At 41.3% G+C, this 25,180-nt stretch overlaps 1 protein-coding gene across 1 annotated transcript in view; it reads left to right on the top strand.

Annotated features, from left to right (window-relative positions):
- radil2b (Ras association and DIL domains 2b) overlaps positions 1-25,180 on the top strand; it is a 61,304-nt gene that overhangs the window by 27,697 nt on the left and 8,427 nt on the right. Inside the window, exons 9-13 of the mRNA XM_088927452.1 lie at positions 8,726-8,945; positions 9,360-9,532; positions 21,715-21,859; positions 22,595-22,776; positions 23,021-23,456. Coding sequence (XP_088783578.1) covers positions 8,726-8,945; positions 9,360-9,532; positions 21,715-21,859; positions 22,595-22,776; positions 23,021-23,456 — 1,156 coding nt within the window. The remainder of the gene's footprint in view (positions 1-8,725; positions 8,946-9,359; positions 9,533-21,714; positions 21,860-22,594; positions 22,777-23,020; positions 23,457-25,180) is intronic.

Genomic DNA, 25,180 nt, shown 5'->3' with positions numbered 1-25,180 from the left:
CATCATCTCATTGCTAGTAAATTACTAATCTGATGGTCACATTCATCCATTTCTTGAAGGTTGTTGGGAATTCTATGCAAATCTTATCTGAATAAGCCCTAATGTTTAAACATACTGTCAAAGGCTGTACTAGAAAGCAATGGTACAGTAAATATAGGAATTTATGCCTGGATTTGGTGACAGCTGATGAAAAGCTTTACTCTTTGTGGAATCCTCTATTGCATAATAGCATAGATGTTAGAGAGTCTTGTTTGTAAATCCTGCATTCCCATAGAGAGGCTTCAGGCAGTTGTGGGGAGGATGTCTGAGCGCATGTTGGGCATGTTTGTCAGGGTGGATGGAAAAAGCTGGCTGCTTCTAAAGTTCCATCGTCTGGTTAAGAAAGGTGAGCGTGAGCTCTGCCTATCTGAACGACATTTCTCCCATGCTGGGAAAACCCATTGGTAAGGGCCTTACTTTCCACCAAACATTAAATCAGATTTTTTCTTTCAGCCTCAGGTTCAGTATGAGAGCAGCTAATATATAGGCAAGGTCCACCCTTTTTAAGCTTAATCTGCACATGGTCAGGCCCCATTTTTACACGTTTCTACAATACTAAGCAGGAAATGACAAGTACAAAGAGAAAAGGAAACTTCACCTAGCTTTCGGCAAAAGTTCATCCAATCAGGAAGCAGCTGTGGTAGAGAGAGGAGATGTGTGTTGGGGGGGATGTATATTGGTGCTGCAGCCTGTTTCCTTGAGAGGAAGATGAAAGGAAGTGAGCCATGGTTGCCATGGTTGCATGGAAAGCTCCTTGGAGAGCAGGGATGAGGTTGGCCAGTGGTCAGCTGTTGAAAGCTCAGGCCGGCATAACGACAGGATCATAGCCAGCACCGAAAACACTTAATACAGTACCTCTAACTATGAATTCAGTTCCAACCCAGATAGCACCACACTGTGTCAGCTATTGCCATACAGTCTGCAGTGGTGTTTAGCCTAGAAGTATACTGTTACTTATTTGTGTGCGTGTCTGCGTAGAACTGGAAGTGCTAATAACTAAATTACTCTGGTGAGAAGATAAACAACAAAGAAGCATTGTGTCAGTAATGCTCCTGCATAGTTTTCTGAAGACTCAAGAAAGGTTACAAGGCTGTAACTTCATGTATGCAAATTCTGCATACTGTACATTTGAGTATTTAGGTTTAACAAAGAAATTAAATAAAATGTCCTTGAGTTAGAAAAGTAAAATGTTTTTACTCCAAGTAAAACACAAGCAACTGTCACAAATAGTATACTGTATGACCATCACCATAAATATTACAAATACTTCTGCAATAGTTGTGTTGTTTCAGCTTGCCATACCTTAAGAGGCACACAAGAAGGACCTCTCAAAGTTTTGGCTATTACAACATTGCTTGTCTGTCTGTTCCTCACTGCCATGCGCTTTTGTGTAATGAAAATCCTCTTTTTATGAACGTACAGGAACATAAATGGATGACCTTTCAATTAGACCTACAGTATAGTGGCTATGACAGTTCCTGATTGGATCCTGAGGGAAATTTGGTGTAGGACAGCATTAAAAGCTGTTAAGTAGTGCTAACACCAACACACACAAATGTGATTACAGAGCTCAATTATGGGTCGCGGAAGCTTATGTAACATAATTATTCGAATAGTCAGAACAGATTGCTGAATCAGTCTGCTGACATAATCTCCCTTTCAAAAACAATTGCATTTTGTGTGTGTAGTTTCAGTGATATAATAAGTAATCTGAGACAGGAATTTTCATCAGCAGTGTTTCCAGGTGTGTCTCCGTGTCAAATGCATTACTCAGAAGCCCAGACTGCCCCTGGGAGTCCTGGAATTTGGACATGAATTTGAATAGGAAATTGGGAGATTTGAGGCATCTTTTCTTGACTTGCTGTTGGAGAAATAGTGAACCCGAGCAGAGCTGATGTCATGACAGCACAGTGGGCAGCAGGCCTGAGAAGGGCCACCAGTTCCAGTTTCATCTTTAATCAGGATATGGAATTTTGGATAAGATCATTTTATTTTTTGTCACTGTGTTATATTCTTATTCCTTCATCGTTCATGAATCTTTTTCATCTCACAGATGAAGTGCCACTGTAAAGCTGTCACTCCAGAATATTATTGGCACAGTTTTTTTTCCTGAAATCCAACTGCCTCGATAGTTTCTGTTACCAAAGGACCCATCGGTCCCAAAATTAATCTCCAACTACGTTTTGGTTTTCTACTTAAAATTCCTCTTTTGCAGGAGCAGCAGTATGTTGTAATAGACAGTTTGTTATATGATTGTCGAAATGAAATATTTGTTTTAACACAAAATGTGCCTAGTATCTAAGAACTGTCATTTTCTTTTTTTTGCCATCATCATCCGTCAAGGACACATATTCTGAGCTAATGTGGTCATATGTTTTTAGCAAGGGAAGACAAGAGTGAGAATACAGTACAGAATAGTATGCTTTCCTTTTCTGTTATTTTGAAAACTGCACTGTATATTTTACCCTTGCAGTTACAGTGGTCCCAAATTCAAATCTGATCTGTGATACCTTCAGTGAAGAGTTCGCAGTTTTTATTCTGCTCCAGTCTCCTCCCACCTCACAAAGACATGCTGCCTCGGTGTCTCTGTCTCTGTACGTGTGTGCCTTGTTACCTCTTACCAGGAATCAATGGCTTTGTGATAACGGATGTTATACTGTATAACATAAACAGCAGATTCCAAAGTCCTTTCCCATTGTAATGGCAATAAAGTACACTTTGCTCTATCAGGTGGGACGCTCGTTAGGAAAGCAGCTGCAGCCACTTCACTGATTGGAACAATTATCTTCATGTATCAGCAAGTGGGTGGTGGACAGAATTAAGGCACGGCCCCACACAGACTCAGCATTACTCACTACCGTTCTTTCTGTTAGCAGTGAATAACATGCCTTGACATCTGCAATTCCTTCTGTAGCTCGTCATGTTTTTTAGAGAGCCTGACACCAGTGATGTAGTGTCCCATTTCCTCCATTGGTGGGATCAGAACACTTTCACTTGGAAGAGTTCCAAGAAGCCTACTGCTCAAGGGCCGGTGTCAGGCAGAGACACTAAGCTTGTCACTTCTGTGTCTTTGGACAAAGCAGAAATCGTTTGTCAAGTACACCATATCTGGTTATGTTGCGCGACCAGTTCAAAATGAGGATAGTCATTGTTTTTATTGAGCCTTAGGCTAAGGTGTGAGTTAACTGCGAAAGACAGAAATGTTTTCCAGTAATCAAACACAATTAAAAGATAAATGTTCTGTTGCCAAAAGCTATAGTACCAGGCAAAAAAACTAAAAGTACAACTGTTTCAGTTTTAAATTTTATTGATTTTATTGGTACCTTTTGCTTCTTTATAGTACTATAATTTTCCCAGGACCTAATTGTACATATATTCTAATTTTTTAAATTACTTATTACTAATAGTTGGGAATCTATCTGAAGTCTGACATTCAAACATTGTGGTTTTCTGGATGTTGTATATCCAGTATTTGTCAGTATAGATGCATTTAACAGAGTAGGGTACCTCATTGGATCTGCAGAATGCCACTCACTAGCCACTAGTGCTGAGGTGAAATTTCAGTAGATACTGTTGTCAGGAATTCCTGAAATTCTGGAATAGATTGTTTGAACAATGTTATTTTGTAGTTAAAAGATCTCATGTAGATGTTTCTTGAAAGAAGCCAAAGTACCGGCTTCAGCCATGTGGTAGAGTAGCTTATTCCGTGCTCCCACAACCCTTTGGATAAAGAAGTGCTATCTGTTCAGGTTTAAATACATTTTTATAAAGTTTCCACCTGTGTCTTCTGCATTTGGTGGTTCTCATACAGAATAAACGGTGAAACATGAGACAAAGACGTTTTTGACAGGAATGCCAATCAAATACAGTTAAGCTGAAAGAGCCACAAACTCAGAAGGAGTCAATGGCTTAGTTAGCTATTCATCACAGAAAGGACTGAATCGAAAAAAATAGACGCAACATAAATGAAGTCCTTTTGACAAAAATTATAAATTTACCCAACTCTTAATCTAACATGACTTTCTGACTCTCAAAACAATTACTGAAATTTAGAGTGTACTTAAATTAAATGTTGTGCAGAGTGGTAAGACTGGTGTTCAGGGGTTGCTAGAGTAGTTTTGGAAGAGGACTGTAAATCATTTTCTTGAATGTGCTGATTCAAGGAACAACCTGTGAACTCATGGGGTGCCTGTTTGTTAGCCTGCTCTTTCCTGGCCAGCACCACACAAACCGGTTACTGCAGTGTACTCTAAGGAGACCATCCTCTGTTTGTGTGGCTGTCATCCCTGCCACATCAGTCTCTTCTTCACAGCCTGACACACCAGTGACTATCCACTTCACAGCCTGACACACCAGTGACTATCCGCTTCACAGCCTGACACACCAGTGGCTATCCTATGCATAGCCTAAAACACAGGGCCTGGTCTGTCCATCTTTGACAGCTAGAATTGTAAACCGAGAATTAAGGCTTTGGCTGTTGAAGGGCAGTGAAAGGATATGATTCTGTGGCCAGATCCACATTTAGAAAAGCCCAGGGATTATTTTGGTTTGTTTCTGCCCAGGGAGTGCAAGCAATGTAAGTTTTTCACAGCGGTGAAGTATGGGCGAGAGTCTGGAAACAACGAAGGGAATTCACTTTTTTCCTACTTTATTTTCCTTTTTTTTTGTCCTGATTGATCATTTGTAAAATCCATGAAGCTATTCATAGTGTATCATTTGTGGAAAGATTAGGAGCTTTATTTTGTCTGTGAACAAAAAAACACATAAATTAGGCAGTGTCTGGTTGGTTTATTTCTGTATGTGGTTGTTTACTTTGCCAAGAACAGTTTGTGAGGGCTTGCTGTGGCTTTCTCTGTGCTGGTCCAGAAACGGCCTTGATTTCGGTGTGGTGTGGCTCCCTGCTGACACCAGCTCCGGATCCCCAGGCAGACAAATACTGACTCGTTAGCACAAAAGCATGAGAGTCACATGAGGCAACTTGCTAGTCTCTCTTGAATTCCAGCTCCTTTTACTGGGTTCTTGTTCTGTTTCCTTCCAGATTAAAATAATCCTTTAAAACGTAGAATTAGGATTAGGTTTTATTCTGCTGTGAGGGCTCTTGAAGTTGTTTCTCCCCATGTTCCTTATTAAGGTGCAAGACTATATGAATGTAAATTGTGAAATAACTGTGTCAGTTTGCAGAGAGTCAAATAAGAACATAAGAGGAAAGGTTGCAAAGAAGTGCATTTGGTAGGTAGTAGTTAATTGATCCAAGGATCTCATCCAGCAGTTTCTTGAAAGAAATCAAAGTATCAACTTCAACAACCTGGTAGAGTAGTTTTTTTCCATGCTCCCACAACCCTCTGTGTAAAGAAGTAGTGAGTTGCTCTAGGGCTGGTTTGCTCTTTATTTGTGAAGTACTAATAAAAGTACCACAATTCTGAACAACAATGAGACAAAAAAGTGGAGGACCAACATAACACTTTTCTATGTTTTATATAATTTTTAGGTACATTTTTATTACTGTATTTGCATTATTCCTCCATAACATGTTTGTTTAAAAATAAGTTTTTTTAATCCTGTGAAAACTGTTTGAGGCTTGCTTGAAGCTTGTTTTTTAATATCACGAGGATGAGGAGCATGTTTTTAGACAACCCAGACTTTCTGCTGTTGAAAACATTTATTATTCTTGTCTTTTCCCATAGAAAACAACTTCAAATAATCAATAAGGCTAAAACTAACATGTGGGCCTTGTGCTTTCCCACATCCCACAATTCCCCCCAGATAGATAAGACAACATCGTTTGAGACCCCAAATGCTTACACTTGTTCGGCCCTGTGTGCAATTTTATATCAGAAGTAAACAAGTCGGAGAAAGGCTAACTGCTAACCTAAAATAACAAAGATTAAAAGTTGAGTGTACTTTCTGGGAATTTCATCCAATTCCATCTGCTCACAGAGGAAGCAGCTGTTTGCAGGGTTTCCACAAACAAAAGCATGTTTTGGTTGTTGAAGTTCCTTCCAGTGTGAAATGTACTGCAGGCTCCAATACTAGTTTGTGAATTCCTTATCACTTCTGTGGGTCACATCTGGAAAAACGTTCCTTGAATGACTGGTAAGCCTGAGTGGGAAAGGAAGAGATTTAAGAAGGCTCCTGCAATTACACATCACCACAGCAGTTCTTAATGATACAGCAATAAGAAGTGATCAATGTCACTGCAGCATGGCTTCAAACTTTCATATTTCAAACAGCTCTTGGTTGATCTTTCATTCACCTGTGTGTTTGCTATTCATGTTTATTGTGTTGCACCTTATCTGCTACATAATTTGTTTCACTTTTTGTTGTATTGAAAACGTTTTATCTCAAAAGTTATGAAACTAATAGCTTTTTGGAGTATGAATGTTTTTAAATGAAAAAAATATTTTCAAAAAAGTTGTTAAAATAATAGTGTAAGGCAAATATACAAAGAGAAACATGTTTTTTATTTAGCTGCAAATGAGCTGACAGTATTGCTCATACAGTAATCTTTGTCACAGACTGTAAAAACATTAAGATAAATGCTATGCATTATCAATTTTTAACTTTTTCAGTACTGAATCCATGTTATCAAGCACATGATCAGTTAAAATAACAATTAACAAGATCTTTCGTGAGCTTGTTTAAAGGCATTCCTCTAAAACAGAAACCAAGATCATGTCAATTAAAACAGAGGTTTGTAAGGCATGTCCATGTGGTAAAGAGACAGGTCTTTGTGTTGGCAAGTGGGGCCTTAGCCCATGTGAAACGGCTGCCTGTGTAAAAGTAGCAGGACGTCAGCAGACAAAGCCAGTTTTGTAAGGCTCTGCTCACATAAAGAGCCTGTTTTGCACCACTCTTGCAGACTACTGCTGAAGTGCTGTACTGAGCTCCATTCAGAGTGGGCTTGTCTAAATTGAAACGGCAGGAATGTCCAGTCACTGTGGGCCTTTCACCCTGTCCAGCTCGTTATTGTGAATGAAATTGGGCTCAGCCTCTAAAGTGTTGCATGAAAACCTTTTTTAGACACAAATAAAACGGCATGAAAGAAATCGACTGAAAGTGAGTATGGTGAATTCACAAATTCTTTTAAGGTTTAAAAGTCATAGGTTTCTCCTTCTTCTTTTTTGTTCTGACCAAACAGTTCATTTCACTGTCAGGGGAGTGTTTCTCAGTGTTTCGGAGGGTGGAGCAGCAGTTGTAATAAAGTTGTTTTGAAGTAGTTGAAGGTTTGTGTCTCGTGTTAAGATTTATGATGTATACTGAAACTGTTGGAGCAAACATTTTGGGCTATGGAGATCCTGATATATGTTTATTGTGTACAAGCAATATTTTGCAGATGTTTGACTGAGGATGACGCTATTATCTTCTATAAAAAATGTGTCAAACCAACTTCTTAAAATGTTACTAATTAATGTAAAAGAGTATGAATCTCATAACCTGATCAGGAGAGCCTGTGTATATTTCAACTGAAACTATACTTCCATGAACTGCCAGAGTAAAACTGTACAAAGTCTGACCGTTTTGCACAGCAGTGCAGTGCAGAGCCTTGTCAGCTGTCCAGATGTGCAGTGGTTTGTCAGAGCAGAGTGTAAGGGGGTTTATTTTGGTGAGAACTTTCATTTGTAAAGTCAGCTGTGTGCCCAGAGAGGGAACAGTGGGGCTGTGTGAGTAATATTATCTTATCTGAGCTTTGGAAAAAAATCCCTTATGATGTATAGCAGACAACCCAGCTCAAAAAGACAGTATCCAGGCTTGGTATGAGGAGTGGAAACGTTGAACTCAATTAACCCTTTGTACCAGCTGTGTGGTCGGTAAAGCTCTCTTACCATGGCAGTTTCATTCCTGTCAAAACGAACATAATGTTCTTCGCTCTCTGCTGGAGTAAAAATTTAAAATCCAATCAAAAAGTACAGCTGATGACGATTCCAGTCATTGCAGTTGCAATCATGGACTGTGGTGCAGCACACCATGTACTCCATGTATGTTCAAAAGAATACATTTCAACAACAATCAAAAGCTGCCTTTGAATTGTACAAATCTTTCACCCATAGTCCCCATTGTTATACACCATTTCAGAACTCCTAACAGGACAGTTAAGACAGAATTATAAAATCGTAAAATAGCTCTCAGAATCCCTCGTATTAACTTAAGTCCAGTAAAAGTAGAGGAATGTTAAGTCAGGCCAGTAAAGAGTAAAACCAGGTTTTCAACACCTTATTTATGCAGTAAGGGTGGCACAGTGGTGCAGTGGTTTGCCTTGCTACCTCTTTTTATGTTCACATGGGTTTCCTTCAGGTGCTCTGGTTTCCTCCTGTAATCCAAAGACTTTCTGGTTGGTCAATTGGCTTCTGGGAAAATTGGCCCTGGTGTGAAGGCGTGTCTGGGTCTATGTACCCTGCCATATGGACTGGAGTCCCGTACAAGGTGTACCCCAACTTGTGCCCATTGCTTGGCAGGATAGCTTCTAGTTCCCCAGTGACCCTGTATTGGGTAAAGTGTTTAGAAAATGGATAGTTAAACTTATGCAGTACGTTAATCTTCCAAAGGATGGAGGAGTCACTGTGGCCTGCATTATCTTAAAGTGGGGTTTTGCGTGGCTGTGCACGAGTGTTTGTCAGAAGGGTTTAGATGTCCTAGAGTTTCGGAAAGGGCTGCTGACTCTCTGTGCCATGCTCCTCTGCCCCCTCAGACCCTCTACGCCACTCTGCCTGGCCTGCTGGACAGCAACCCCTTCTCCGAGAGCGGGCAGCTCTGCATCCCGGAGGGGGTCAGCAGCATCCTGGACATCCTGAAGGAGACCCTGCAGCTGCTCAATCAATACCAGGTGCACGCGGAGATCGCCTCGCAGCTCTTCGCCTATCTCTTCTTCTTCACCAACGCCTCCCTCTTCAACGCCCTGATGGAGCGAGGTGAGGATGGGTGCCCCCTGACCCGCGCAAATTCACAGCACTCTTGCCTCAGCCAACAGCAGGGAAAACATTAAGGAAGTCCTTAATGTTTTAGGAGTAGAGTAGAATAGTAAGAATCAAATGTTTTAATATTTCTGTAAGATCAGGGAAACCTTTGATAGTTAGATTCTTAGATCAGGGCTGAGATAAGAATGGTCTGTTATTTATTCTATAGATCAATCGCTAATCTACAGAGAAAATGAAGGGGGGGGGAATGCAATTTCATTTTTGGTTAAAATGGTTGTTTTTCTTACAGATCTGAAAATGTGTTCTTGACAGTATTTATTTACAGGAAAGAGGGGGGTGTTTGTCTGCAAGGTGAGAGGTTCCTTCTGATTCTGTAGTGGCGCTGTCTGAGTGTCTGTTTCTTGTCAGGCTCCGGAGGGGGATTTTATCAGTGGTCCAAAGGGGTGCAGATTCGCGCTAATCTGGACCTGCTGATTGATTGGATCCAGGGCATCGGGCTGGGGGACCTGGCTCTGGACTTCTTTCAGAAGCTCTCCTCGGCCATTAACCTGCTGGCCAAACCCAAGGAGAACCTGCTGCAGGTAGGACCCATTGACTGACTGGTGCACTCCTGTCCTCCCTCAGAGCTGTCTATGTCTATATGACATATATATGTCTATATCAGGATCAATGCGGGAGACAGGCAGTTAGAGGCTCTTAATTGCTTTCTACATGTCTAAAGGGATTGGAAACACTTTGGAGAGGATTCAAGCTTTGATGAAAGAGCTGTTGGGTTTTATCTAACCACAGGTGTAACACAGAGGAATGTATTTCTGGTCAAGTAGCTGAAAAATTGGAAACTAATGAATGTAGCCAATCAGGGGTGGCAAATGTAAATCAATTCTCATTGAATTATTTACATTTTCTGGGAAGAAGCAGATATTTCAATTAATCTTGGATTCAAGTAATTTTGTGGTGCACTTATTGATCTTATTTTTTTTCCCCAATTTTAGCAAAGGCATAAACTGCTTGAAATAATCTTGGCTAATGGTCAATAATCTCGAGAATACTCCTGTTGCATTAATACCCAATGAAAAATGTTTTTTCATGTCCATATGTACTAAATGTTGGGTAGGATAGCCTCTAGACAAAACTGTAGTTAGCAGAGGAACAAGTAAAGGTTTATTCCATGCTGAAAAGAGAATAAACGTTGTTTCCTTTTTTCTCTTTTCAGCATGGAATAAACCTTTACTTGTTCCTTTGCTGCCTACACATGCTGAAGCAGCTACCTACTAAAACTGTAGTTAACCTGTTTTGTTTGATGAACACTGCCACCTTATAGCACTATAAAACAGAGATGGTAACAATAGTGAGCTACTCTGTTTCCTGTTAGTGTGAGACTTTAGCAGTAACAATACTGTCTGTTGTCAGACAGAGGCCTGTGAAAGCCAAGGACACTTGTGCAGTACTAAGCATCTCCCTGCCCCCATGAATTGAAACACTGAAGCTGTATTGGTGCCTAATCTTACTCATGGGACTCAGGATTATATTTTCTCTCAAAGGCTAATAGTAATTGGTTGCTGTTGCAAAAAAACAAAAATAAAAAGAGCAAATGTTGAAAAGTGTAGCTGGTGAAACTTCGTTTTTTATCAGTAAAACAAATTCTAGAAAACATACTGAGTTTCATATTTTAGATAGATAAGACTTTATTGATCCCGAAGGGAAATTGATGTGTTACAGCAGTCCAGCCCAAGACAAGCAAAAAAGAACAGACATCAGAATAGACGAAAAATTAAAATACATACAGCAATACAAAATAAATATAAAATAAATAAATAAAAATAAATACATAGGTGTGTGCAAAATATGCTCATAGTCACTGTAAAAACAATAAAATATGTGCAAAATGTGCATAGGTATATACAGATTGATTGTCCAAAAAAAAAGCACAATGGAGCAACATGCTGTCCATAGACAAGCAAATGAAGGGCTAGCAGTCCTAGCCTAGGGCAGTGTTATACACCCTGACAGCCGCCGGGAGGAAAGACCTGTGGAAACATTCCCTTGAACACCATAGCTGGAGCAGTCTGTTGCTAAAAGTGCTCCAATAACAGTCCCATGAAGTGGATGAGAGGCATTGTTCATGATATCTGTGAGCTTGGTCAGCATTCTCCTCTCAACCACGACCTCCAGGGGGTCAAGGCTCAGCCCCGACACAGAGCTAGCCTTCTTGATAAGTTTATTGAGCCTATTTACATCTCTTGTCAAGATGCTGCTGCCCCAGCACACAACCGCGCAGAAGATGACCGCTGATTCATTAAAAATGTGTAGCAGTGTTCCACACACACCAAAGGACCTGAGCCTCCTAAGAAAATAGTCAGCTCTGACCTTTCTTGTACAGGGTGTCAGTGTTACCAGACCACTCCAGCTTATCATCCAGGTGTACCCCTAAGTACTTGTAGGACTGCACCCCCTCTATGTCCTCACCCTGGATGGAAACAGGGTTCAGCAGAGACTTATTCCTTCGAAAGTCCATGACCATTTCTTTAGTCTTGCTGGTGTTTAGCTGGAGATGGTTAAGATGACACCACTCCACAAATTTGGTAATCAAGCTCTTATATTCCTCCTCCCTTCCCTCTCTAATACACCCCACAATTGCAGAGTCATCCGAAAACTTCTGCAGATGACATGTCTCAGAGTTGTACCTGAAGTCAGAGGTGTAAAAGGTGAACAGGAATGGAGCAAGGACAGTCCCCTGTGGAGCCCCAGTACTGCTAACAACCTGTTTGGACACACAGCTCTGTAGCCGTACATACTGTGGCCTGCAGGTCAGATAGTCTATAATCCAGGACACCAGGGGAGTGTCCACCTGCGCCGCCCTTAGCTTATCTCTCAGTAATGGTGGATGGATGGTGTTACAGGCACTGGAGAAGTCAAAGAACATATCTCTCACAATGCTCCTGTCTTCTCCAGGTGAGGGTTAGCTCTGTGTGACAAATAGATGATTGCATCCTCCACTCCCAAGTGTGACCGGTAGTCGAACTGCAGGGGGTCCAGTGCTGTACTCACCAGGGTTCTGAGGTGGTCCAGTACAAGCCTTTCCAGAGTTTTAATTAGGTGTGATGTCAGTGCCACTGGTCTTTACTCATTCAAGAATTTAGGGTGCCCCTTTTTGGGTACTGGCACCAGCCAAGATGTCTTCCAGAGTACCGGAACCCTTTCTAATCTCGGGCTCAGGTTGAAGATGTACTGCAGCACTGAACCCAGTTAGTCCGCGCAGATCTTTAGCACCCTAGAGCTGACACCGTCAGGACCCGCTGCCTTCCCTGCATGGAGTCTCCTCAACTCCCTTCTGACCTGGTCAGCTGTAATGGATAGGCCGAGGAGGGCAGGGGAAGATGGAGTAGGAGTGTGAAGTGTTCATACATATACATCATTTGAGGGAAATCATTCTAGTGGTAAAGAATGGCTGTTTTTTTACAGGTCAGGCACACTGAAATGGCCTGCTTTAAACCCTTCGGAGTAATAGATTGATTCTATTGGGGAAAAATGTGGGTTATAACCCTGGTCCTGGAGGAACACTGTCTGCTGGTTCTTAATCACATGCTAATCGATAACAGTTTTCTGGGGTGTGCAGTACAGTATTTGTGAATTTGCTTTAAACTCTTAAAAGGTCAAAAAGGATTTGAAATTGACATCAATTTCTGAGTTCTCTCAGAACTGCCCTTATTCAGGTGTATTACCTGAAATGTAACCAGGAGGACCTGTACAAAAGAAAAAAGTATTGTGTGTGTGTGTGTGTCAAGTACAGTGTTGTAGTTTCATGTTCACTCAAGCAGTTGATCAGTTAATAAGAGCTGTTCAGTCAAAACAACTGCAAGCAAGTTGAGGAGAGGCTGTGTAAAGTTCCGTGTGCTAATGTTGTTGGAAACAGTACACTTAAAGTAGATTATTTTGACAGTCCACCTAAATAGACTGTGTATGCGGCTGTTTCATCTTCTCTGCTGTGTACAGTTTTCTGTACAATTCTAGAAACATAAGAACAATGCCATGAAGAAGAACTCTTTGTTAAAAAAACATTGTTATGAGTCATTAATGCACTTCCTGATCATTTCCACTTCTAACCTCTGGTCTTACCAGCTTTAGTGGTGAATCTTCTTGAAGTGTCTCTGAGAGAAAGCAACAGGTTTCCACAGTTTGTGTGGAAAACATTGTTTTGACAATCGGTACTTTATCAACAGCAACGGGCTCTGATTCATTCCAAAACATTCTAGGACAAGACTGCAGGATCCTGTTTTAAAATGTAAAAAATTGCACAAGGCAATATGTGTAGGTGTTAGAGGAGATGAAGCCAAGGCAGTTTATCTACTCTCACCTGAAGATAAGCCTGTGCTTAGTTACGAAGCTCCACATTGCCCTATTGTATTGAATAAAGCTGTGGGCATTTCGTGACTCAGATGCATTGTGCTTTTCAAACTTAGGGAGGCTGCTGGTTTGTTTTATCCCTTTGTTGATCTTTCAGCACTTGTCTGATGCCCTTTACTAAAAAGATGTGTGATCATCTAGTTGGGAAACCAGTTAACCAAGTTGGCTTTAGCCCTTAAATTATGACATACTACAATTACTGCTAATTGGGCACTAATACATCAAAGAAAGAATGGAGTAAATTGATTAAATCTACTATACAGTAGTACTGCTCCTAGTACTACTGCTAGTGCCGTTCCTGCATAACAAGTATCAAATAATCACATTTGCAAACAAGTTAGTGTTTTTGGTCTTAAAAGTAATTAAGTACTTAAGTATTTTTCTGCCACTTGAAAAAATGTTCTAATGGAATTTCGCATTGCTAATGGTCCTGGATTTTTTGTGGGGTCAGTGACTCCATTGCAGGGCCTTGGGTGACCTCTGACCCTTTTTTTGAGGGCTTGTCTTAATTGTGAGTATCCCCCCTTGGACCCCAGTTGTGACTATTTTGCTCTGCCATTCCAAAAATCAGACTCTTTTAAACCTAAGCAAGACCTCAGCCCTCATGAATGATTTACAGAAATGAATGTCTGTGGAAGGATTAAAACAAGCACAGAAATTTCAAAAGGGTGGTAAAGGAGGCTTTCATGCATGTCTTGCAGAAAAGCTGCAGGGTTTTTGTAGTCTGAGGTCTGCAAATTCCTACTCTGACCTCTGATCCCGTTTCACAACAGCCTGCCTTGCTCCTGTTGGCTTGTATTTGGGATCTGTCACCCTCTCAGCCTTTTTCTGTATACAGTTGTTACACTTCAGTAAAGGGTCGTGCTAAAAATAATAATTGAAAAACAAAAGAGTTTCCATGAGAGGCCTTTTCTCTTGCAGCTGAGAAAGTTCTCTCTGTTAAAAGCTGGCATAATTTCAAAACCGATTCATAGTGAAATTCTGAATAAACAGGAATGTTGTTGCCGTAGAGTATTTAATTTAATTTCCGAAAAACATCGCCCTTTTACAGTCCTCTCAGAGCAGGTGAAAACAACGTAGTTGAATGCACAAATGTGAAAAGTTTGTTTTGCTGGGGAGTGAAATGGTGTATTGATATTTGAATCTGGAACGTGCCAAGCTTTCACATAAATGGTATGATCCCAAAACATGATTGTTCAAATCTAATTTTTCTCTGGATTCCACTGTAGGCCATCAAACCTTTTCCTAAAAGAGTTAAAACTTTTGCAGCCTTTAAATCCCATTAAGTTACTACAGGCCGCTCAAATTCAAACATTAATTTTTGCCTGTGAGCCACTATATAAATTAGTTTTATTGAACTTTTTTCACCTTTCTTGTAACAAATACTAACAATAGCAATAAAAACACAGTGCAGGGGAAATGTTTACGGTTCAGAGGCTTTTATAAGCATCTGTGATCCCCATACCTTTTCTAAACTGTGTAAGATTTTTTTTGCTTAAGGTAATGAATTCTTAAATGCCTGGGGAATTGCAGCTTGTTAAAACCAGCATGGTCATAAAACAAGGAAACTAGTAAAGTAGCCCAGCAACAAAAAGCTAAAAGATACGGCAGCCTTGTTTTCATTGTGAAATTAATGAAGCTTGAAATCCAGCTTGGTTCCAGTTTTTTGGAAAGAGGCTGATGTCAGGCCTATTATACCTCAGACAGTCTGTGGTTCCTTTTTGAATGACTTGTCATTAACACTCCCAGCCCACACAGTGACTGTATCTTACGTTTGACGGGGGTTAATGACCCTCTCTTTGTCATTGGTCATTAAGAAAATCGGCTTTAGAAGAGTGTGGCCTCCTCACTGAAGAGCAGCATGACCTCATCACAGAGTCATTCCAGAGCTCCCACTGGAGTGGATCAAGTAGTTCCTTTAAAAAATGTCCCTGCCTTTTCTCTGCTCCACACAGTCCAGCGATTTTCAGCATAAGCCATTTTCAGAACAACATTCAGGTGAATACAAAAAATACAGGAGTAGATAATACAGTACCTGGGTCCAATGGGCCTTCATTGTTCTGGAATTCAGGTATAAAAATACATTCATACAATTAGAATTTATTATTAATGAAAAATATTTTTTCTAATGAGTGAACTTCCTTACAAACTGTTCTTGATTGTACTTTTTTGACAGTAAAAGAGTAACAGCTACAGTATGACATGAGATGCAGTAATTACATTCTTATCTCTGCTGTCTGTCAGCTTCAGAATTTTGCCTCAGTCGCTCCCTTTCAGTCTTATGCCCTCTGTAAAAGAGAGTAAGAAGTTTTCAGGAGAAGGCTCAGGAGGCTTGAGGAGAAGCCATTTGGCCCTCCTTGCCCATTTGTTTTTTTAGTAGCTAATTAAAAGTTGTTTCCAAACGGTTTACGTCAGCACAAAATCCTTCTTCTTCACCCTGAGCTCAAAGTCATTAAGTGATTAAGATTGCTGAAGTAATGGATTTAAAAAAAAAATGTCGTCTTACATAGTGTAGGTGTTCCCTCCTCTGTCCCTCTAGGACTGTGGTCCAGCCTCTGGTCCAGCTGTTTTTACATAACCAAGAGTTGAAGACTGAAGAAGGGTTCAGTAGCTCTAATATAGCGTTAACTGAACTGCCATACCTCCTACACTGGTGTAGAAATGTTAATCCCACAAAGAGACATAGAAAACTCTGTGGGACCAGGACTCTCTGATACAGGATTAAACTTGAAAAATAATACAATGTTGCTGAGAGAACAAAAGCAAGTTTAACCAGTAAACCGTATCTACCTATAGTATATCTCTGAATATGCCTGAGATCTCCATTTCTTGTACAAAGAAGATGTCGACAGTGTTGAAAACTGAAACGACCCCACCCATAAGATCAAAGCTCAGAAATATACTTTTTATGGTTTTTGAGTGTTTGGGAAAGTATTTGTAAAATCCGAGAGGACTGAACTTAGTTGCTAGGTGATTGCCTGTGCTGTTGTATCACCTGTGTGGGTTTAAACTGTACAGCCTGTATAAACACATTCACATGAGCAACACCCTCTGGCTCTTAGGAGTCTCCGTTGTTACTGTGGCTCTTACCTGGAAACAGTGGAAATCCTGACTGATGTGATGCTCTTTTGTTTGTTCTGTGAGTATTCTTTAGCTGAACTTGATCTCCATCCTGAGTTACAGCTCTTGAACATGTGAATGCTTACTTGACAGAGAATATCAGGGCCTTTGGCTTTGTAAAAGCAGTACTCTATATGTATGTATCAAAGACACTATGCTTCAACATACATTTAACAGCCCCTCAGCAGAAATATTTTCATTGCAATTCACACAGTTTCTGTCATGTATTAATTGCTGCTTTGTTCCCTAAGGAGAAAAAGAAATTAGCAATTAGCAAGTAGCAAGATAACATAGATTTCATGTTCTTTGTAATCAGATCCCCACCAACCAGGGTAGGAAGTGTGTGAGCACCATGTATATTCCAGCTGAACCTATACCACTTCACACAGTGGGGAGGTGGTTGGGGTAGACTTGAACTGTAGTAGAACCCAGTACCTTAGTCCCAGATACTGTAGCTAAATGAGCTCTATACAATGCTTGCCCTTCAGCCCAGTATAGCAGTCTGGTATCAAACACCTAGTTCTTTGCCTTGGCTCATTTTACATAGGTAACCAACAAAGCCAGACAGAACCACATTGTGGAATGTAAAGTTAGTGGAAACCACAACATATACTTTTTACATTACTTAGCAGAGCCTTGAACCAAAAACAATATCTGAAACAAACCCTGCATTAGCTAGATAATGGAACATTTTGTCCTTGTGCTTCTATATCCCTGTCCTCTACATTGTACAGGTAATTCATCAAGAAATCAAGTTATATTTTACGAAGCACTTTGTTGTCACATTGGGTCACATTCTGCAGTTTGTCAGAAAGGGCTGCAGAACAGTTGTTTCTGTCTCAGAAAGGATCAGCACCAACTGAGCAGGATGCCAAAAACTGCAGCACTGTGCCTTACCCATGCTTCGGAAGAAGAGACTCCATCGGCCACTGTGTCAGTGAGCAGGAGCCAGTGTGACAGTATCAGAGTTCACTTCAGGAGACAGCCAGCTTGGGGAAGGGAACCGCCATCTCCTTCAAACAACAAACCAACAAATCAAACAGGATGCGTCTGTCGGAGGCGGGAGATGAAACAGTTTGTGTCTTGTTTTATCCTGTTTCCCTTTCTGTGAGCCTGGCTGAACACAATAGACCACTGGCCTCGGGATGCAACGTAAATGGAAATTTAAAGGGGATTCTCTGAGGACCCCCCCCCTTGTCCTCTGTCTGTGAAGGTTCCTGATGAGCCACGCTGAACAATGCTGCATTTCTCCTGCAGTGAATTTTGCAGGATGAATGCAGAAATCCTGCAGGATTTGGAGGTTAACATCCTTGCAGTATTCCACAGGATATGTGCAGAAATCAAGCGTTTGGCTCCAGTATCCTGCAGGATTTCTTTTACTGTTGTCTGAAAGCTTCCTGAAAACTTCCTCACTGACCTCAGTGTGTGACTCTACCATTGTATTAGGCTAAAATCGGAACATGCGCTTGAGCTTCAGTATGCCAAGGATTGTGCTTTTGTAGCACACACCCCAGAAGCAGTGCAAGCTACACTCACAGCAGCTGTACGAGCATAGGGTCAGAAGAATAGGGCTGTCTGTCATTATTGCAAAGATAGAGGTTCTGTGTCAGTGGTCATCCAACTGATCTACCTGCTTTTACCATCTCTTATTCTACTCTCACCACTGTGCCTCACTTCAGTTACCTTGGAAGTATCCTCTCTGAAGACTTACTATTGACTAGGACATCCAGAACCATATCAAACAGGCCTCATTGTCTTATGGACAGCTGAGAAAAAGGGGCTTCAGTAATAGCAACCTGTACTTAAACACCCAAGAGGCAGTATATAAGGCAGTGTGAATATCCACAATTCATTATGGTTGTGAAACATGGACACTCTACAGCTGCTATTTTAAAAAGCTGGAGTCTTTAAATGGATGGACCAGTCTGATGTGTCAGTCCTGCTCTGATGTGGTCACTCGAGGGCGACCAGATCTTGGACAGTCATCTGTCCTGCCAGTCTGCTGAAACCTGCTCTGCAGTCGGGACACAGTGGAGCGGCTTACTCCATAGTGTCTGGCAGCGCTGGCACATGACATGCCTGCCTGCAGCATGCCAGTGGCCTTCTCCCTTGGCTTCTGGTGACATTCGAGGCATTATGGAATGCACAGAAATCTAACTAAGTGTGGCCTTTTTCTTGCAGTGACCTAAGCTTTGAAATAAGGCTTTTTAAAGGTGACCTGATCAGGCATTGTTCCACTTGGACCTCATTGGGTAAAAGTACACCTAACGAGCTTTCGTGTGATTGGCAAGTTGCAATGCCTCACTGCACAAGCTGTATTGCTGGTCAGAGGGCTTAAAACAAATTGACAAGTACATAAGCTATAACTATAGCATTTGTCATTCCAGAAGAAGTTGCGTTTCTTTTTTCCATCAGTAAATATGCATCATATTTGATAATAAAATGAATTGGTCCTGGTGTGAGTGAGAATGTGTCTGTGTGTCTGCCCTGTAATAGACTGGTGTCCCATTGAGGGTATACCCTGCCTTGTGGCTGTTGTTTATCGGGATAGGCTCTGGCTCCCCCATGACGCTATATTGGATAAGTGGTTAGAAAATGGACGAATGCAGAAAGCTGCTAGTCTGGAGCACATTCTAGAATATCTGCTTTGTAGCCAATTTCTGTAAACTTCTGTATTAATCAGTATTCTGCTACAGCTGGTGGCTTCTCCCATCTTTGTTTCCACTATTGATATACAGTATGTTAATAGCTTTTGCACTTGCAGTTGAGTGATTGAGATAATAATTAGAAGTGCACCTTGAGGGAATGAATTGGCAATTTTCTGCTGACGTATGTAGTAGCACCTTAATGGTTTATTTATCAATGCCTGAAGTGCTTGGATTAGTTTATCTAGTAGTAAATACACTAAAAGCAAGCAGGCATGAAAGAAAAATGATGGTCTTGATGTTTATTTGAACTGCAAGATTAAAGAGGGCAAAGTAAGAATAATGCAAGAATTATTTTGCCAAAGCACTTTTATTTAATCAAGAATTCATCTGGAGAACATTTTATTTTTGGCAGGTGAAAAGAATTTCTGAGTGGCATACGGAAATATAAACGTGCAGTTATACTGGCACACAGTGCCAGTTAAGGACTACAGAGACCGAGTTTTGTACTGGGCCAAACTGATATTTGTAGTTTGTGAGCTGCACAGTTAAGTGCTGGGTAATAAGTGGGAGCTGGCAACACGCTGTCTTGCCTTGACCTTCTTGAAGAGGCTGAGGACTATGTGCTGATAAGGGCAACAGTGGCAGGCCAGTGCTCATGATAAAGAGCACAGTGGAAGGCTAACACTAACTGCATGATAGCATGTCTTATCTGTCTATAAATCCCAAAGCTGTACAGCATAGCAATTCAGGGAACTGAACTATGCAAAAAATGAATTCACACAGCCAATTCGCCTCTTAAATCATTCAGTGGTATCAAAGCTTTCCAACAGCTTTCTTATTCAAATGTGCATATTTCATATCTCTATCACACTTAATAATCCTTATTTACATTTTCCATTAAAATGTTATTTTCTATGTATGGAATAAGAAGGATAATAACTATAGAAAAATATCATTCATGCCTTGGCTATATGCCTTTTTTGTTCTTATGGATAATACTGTTTTCATGGCATAACGTATTATTTATTGGTGTTGACAAGGGATGGTGATTATTAATTGTTGGCTTACAACAATCTTCTTTTTTTCCAAGTAATAAAATCAATTTTTCAGCACCACTTGGCACAGCACAGCTTTGGTTTTCTGTATTTTGACTTCTTAGCTGCTGTGTTAAAAAAAAAAGCTAATGACAAGAGAGTTTCAGTTACTTGTCATTTACAGTCTAAGTAATGATGAAGGGTGATAGGCCGCTATATTTTTCTGCCCTTTTCCTGAGTTCACAGCCCATGTTAGAGTATTTGTTCACCTAATCTCACTGCAGTTGACATAGCTTGCCTTTATTAACACAGAATAATATTTCTAAAAGGTCTGACTCACACTGTGCATACATGCAAGCATATTGGTTTTAAATTTAATGCACATCCATACAGAGACAGACCTGCTAGCAGAAACAAACATTCTACATGGCTCAAACTTTTAACTGCTGGAGCCAAGAATGAGTAATGTTTTGGTTTCTGTCAATTATTTTAACAGATAAGGTTTTCTCTTCATTCGTGTAACATATTTTAGTCAATTGTAATCTCCTCATTGCGGTGAAGTCAAATAGGGCTGAGTCTGGTCGCAATTAGCACCTCTTTGACAATATACCTCTCACATCAAGATAAACATCTCAACATTGACACATTTCACTGGGACCAATTAGTTAGAAATTTAAAAATTTGAACAACAACACTCGTATCCTAAAAGACCAAAAAATGCCCTTTAGAATAGGCTTGCATATGTGGGTCCTAATCAGCCCTTACTTTAGGTATTTCAGTATGATTGGTTTACACTGAGTACATGACATCAACTTAAAATTGTTTTGAAAGGAAAAGACAGTCTGAAAGAGCATGTTGTGCAAACTATATTTCTTAATCTGCAATTCTGACCTCCTTGTTCTTTAGCACACAGTCACTGTAATCAGAGGGCCTCTGTTATGTTCTGTGATATCCATCTCTTTAAAGTATCTCATAAAGCAATGATTATGTGCAGTCATGCATTCACAATGCTATGTTTTGAAGTGTATTGAGATTTTGAATAGATGCTTGTACATTGAGGATACTTTTAATGTGGCAGTCTAGAAATTGTGATTCAGGCAGCTGTTTATATTTTCTTGTGGTTTCAGTCCTTTATTTTTGGTGGTGTTAGTCCTCATGCATTCTTCTACATTTCTTATGACGTTCCCTTTTCACTTTCCAGCTCCTAGTAGGAATTTATAAAGCTATTTTACTGGGAAGCATGAGCTTACAAGTGAAGCAAATCATCACTGCACTATCCCTGTGTCCTTTCGTGAAGCACTCTGGTGTTACACTCAAATACCTCCCCCATGGTTTCCTGCTGTTCGTCTCTGAGAACCTTTGCAGGCTGGAGGTTGCTGCGGCAGCTCTCAAGCCACTGTGTCGAAAGAGCCAGCAAGGTGAAATCAGTTCAGACTGCACGCAACAGGCTGTGATTTCAAAATGAGGAACCAAAATCGAATCCTAGGAACTGCGGACAGTGAGCTGGTGTCACGCAGAGAGTCATTCAGTGTGGTTTCTGTGCTGTTCCTCCTCCAGGCCAGCTGGCGGTCCCTGCGCAGCGAGTTTGCCAACCTCAACCCTGCTCAGCTGCACCACATGCTACGTGGGTACAACCCTGGGCGCTCGTGTCCCGCAGGCTGGAGCCCTGCCCCAGAGGAGGCCGACGCTGCCATGAGAACAGGTGAGAGAAACCCACTCCTCACCACGCAAACAAAACATGCACACACCCCAGCCACGCAAGGCCAAGGAGAAATAGGCGGAAAAGAGAAATTTAGAGCAATTTTCTGCTAGTTACACAAAGAATGTTATTTTTCTTGTACTTTCAGCACCTTTAATCCTGTAAGGCTCGCTGTTTCAGATAAAAATACACTATGAGCAAAGTAACAGCTGAAGGACTGTAGTGTGCTAATTGGAATTATATATTTTCCATAAGCAGGAGTAGATAAGCAGTGACAAAATGTAAATGATTCAGTTTAAAGCCTTAGTCTGGTAAACTAGCTTGATCTCTTCAAGAAGGTCTTCCAGTTCTTCAGTTCTTCAGGGTCAGGTCTTCTATCTCTCCCTGCACAAGTGAAAAAGCAGGGAGTCCTTCTGCCCTGTCCAGGGTGCTGTCCAGGGAGCTGGTTGGGGTGTCAGGCAATGGCATATAAACCATCTACAAGCATCATGCTGTGGAACCTTGGAACCAAGGAAGAGTCTAGTTGCCATGCCTCTATCTATTGAGTCCAGTTGCCATGCCTCTGAGAATTTAGCACCCTGCGGACACCTGAAACTGAAGGCACTCACAGCCTAGGGCCTTTTGTTGATTTCAGGTTTCATTTGTGATTTCACAGATCATTCCCAATCAAAGGACTTGTAAAATTGAGTCTTAATACTCAATCCTGAACTTGTGCCCATTGCTTTTCACTGTCTGTAGCTGATATTCTGGAAGGGTTTGACAATCACCCTCCCCTGATCCTGCCCAGCAGTAGTTTCCACATCGAGCTGGGGAAGCCAGTCAAGGAGCCAGGTCTGTTGTCGCAGCTCAGCCAACTGAAGGACTTCCTGCAGCAGCTCAGAGCAACCGAGCCGTCTGCCAGCACCACGCAGCCCCAGCAGGTAGAGACCCTCAGCACGGGGAAACCAACACTCCTGCGCTCACTGCACAGAGGCAGCGATGACGCTGCTGGGCTGGGGTTTTAAATTTTTAAAGAAATTCAGTGGGGCATGAATCTGTATTTTAGAAGCAAGCATAAACACTTTAATAAAGCTGCATAAAGCTTTAAAATATTTTCAAGACACCCCTGTTTTGCTGGTTTAAAAACCATAGCCTTCTCTGCTTTCTTTTTTTTTCCCCTTCCAGAGCCAGCAGATTAGAGTCGAGGAGGAGGAAGAAAGAAAGAAGGTGTCCTGCTCTCCAAATGGCACGGAGGAATCTGCCTCCCCAGAGGAGGGCAGCAGTGAGCAGGCCTCCAGAAAACCCAGGGCTGAAGAGGAGTCCAAGGAAAAAGATGCCTCGGTAGTGCCTCCCCACGGTCGTTTTTCACACGCCGCCTGCAGCGGTGACCTCAGCTCCTGCGAGGCAGTGCTCACCCAGAAACTGAAGAACCTGGAACTGCAGAGCAGCCTGCCGGGTCAGGCAGACCTCAGCTGCCACAAGAGACTGGCCTTGGATCCCTCCTGCCTCCTCACACCCCCCAACACACCCCAAGGCCTGGAGCTGGCCGAGGCAGAGGCAGACCTGCAGGAAGGCACCTACAAGCACATCGTAAATGGCAGCAGCCCAGACAGGGAAGGTGGTGAGTCTCACATAATAAAAATAATAATTGCTTACAATTATATAGTGCTTTTCTTGACACTCCACTCAAAGTGCTTTACAGGTAATGAAGACCTCCACCACAACCAATGTGCAGCACCATCTGGATCATGCGACAGCAGCAATAGTGCACCAGTACACTCACCACACATCAGCTATTGGTGGGGAGGAGAACAGAGTAATGAAGCCAATTCATAGATGGGGATAATTAGGAGGCCATGAGTGATAAAGGCCAATGGGAAATTTGGCCAGGAGGCCAGGGTAACACCCCTACTCTTTTCTAGAAAACGCTCTGGGGTATTCAATGACTACACAGAGTCAGGACCTTGGTTTTACATCTCATCCGAATGACAGCACCTTTTTACAGTAGTGTCCCCATCACTATACTGGGGCATTAGGACCCACACAGACCACAGGGTGAGCACACTTACACCCCATCCAGGTACTGACCAGGCTCACACCTGCTGAGCTTCAGTGGATTGCCAATTGTGAGCTGCAGTGTGATACAGCTGCTGGCCATGTCACATAAGTCAAGCTGATGTTTTTCCTGCTGCTTTGTTACCATGAAGCCTAAATATGATGGCAGTGAGAAACAGAACAGATCGAGTGCACTTGTATCCAATTGTAAAAGTTTAATAATATCTAAGAAGTTCATACCAGAGATTCTCTCTATATACAGTACTCTCTATATACTGTAGAACCAAGGTTAAGGCTATTAAGGCTAAGGCTATGCTTCTGTACAAGCTGAAGTCATGCGTTATTGGATGATCTCACAAATTGTAATAGTAGCAAATTGTTATACAAATGCAGTCTGAAATTGTAGACTGCTCACACATAGAATGGGGGTGGTTTAAGGGTGAGACTGCACTTTTTAAAAAATTGGAAATGTAATTCTTCTCGTCTTATGAAGGAGAAAAATAACGAGGCCACTGTACGCAGTTTTACTTACAAAACTTGCACTGGCAGAATCAGGAGTCCAGTTGTTTTGATCTGTTTCATCACAAACAGTACCTCTCATTGGACAGAAATGGACTGGCTGAGAAGTGTGAAAGACTCAAGAACCACCATCATGAAGATACCGTATAATCATTCAAAACTTTTTTTATTAAAATTTCCTTATTTCAATTATTGACCCAAATCAAAAACGGTGTGTCTGTCTTTCTGCAGTTGGTGCTATCAAAAACATAGCGTGCAGACTGTGTGCCTTGTTCACAATTCTCAAATCAGTTTTCGATCCAGTGTTTGGATCAACCAAAATGCCTTATGCATTATCTGAGAAATTAAAAATTTGTTTTGATTCTGCCAATGTGCAATCACCGTCCTTCTGTTGCAATTTTGCAACATAATTTTTCTTTCCGCTAAAAAATGTCTATCTCCTCACGGGTCCCTACTATCATAAGAACCTTGAACAGTACAAATAAAGAATTCCTTTGCGAAGCAGAATAGCTGGACTGTGAGAACATTCTGTTTATCTCTGGAGAGCACAACATAAATGAAGTCTAAATGTTTCTCTTTATACTGTTACTGTTCAAACCACGAGAACTTCCTTAAGAATGAGGTGTTGTCCTTTGTTAGCTCTTACTGTTCTTTGTGAGTCTGTGTTCAAAGCAGGGTGTGTACAATTTCTTCTTGAAAACCTTTTATGAAACAATTCAACATTCCTTTCTGATTTCCCCATTGTTTTCAAAGCTATTATTGTACAATTGT

Source organism: Atractosteus spatula, chromosome 11 (genome assembly GCF_055471065.1).
Source record: "Atractosteus spatula isolate fAtrSpa1 chromosome 11, fAtrSpa1.hap1, whole genome shotgun sequence".
In the NCBI taxonomy this organism is placed as follows: Eukaryota; Metazoa; Chordata; class Actinopteri; order Semionotiformes; family Lepisosteidae; genus Atractosteus; species Atractosteus spatula.
Note: the sequence above shows the minus strand (reverse complement) of the source record. Positions and strands in the feature narration are given on the sequence as shown.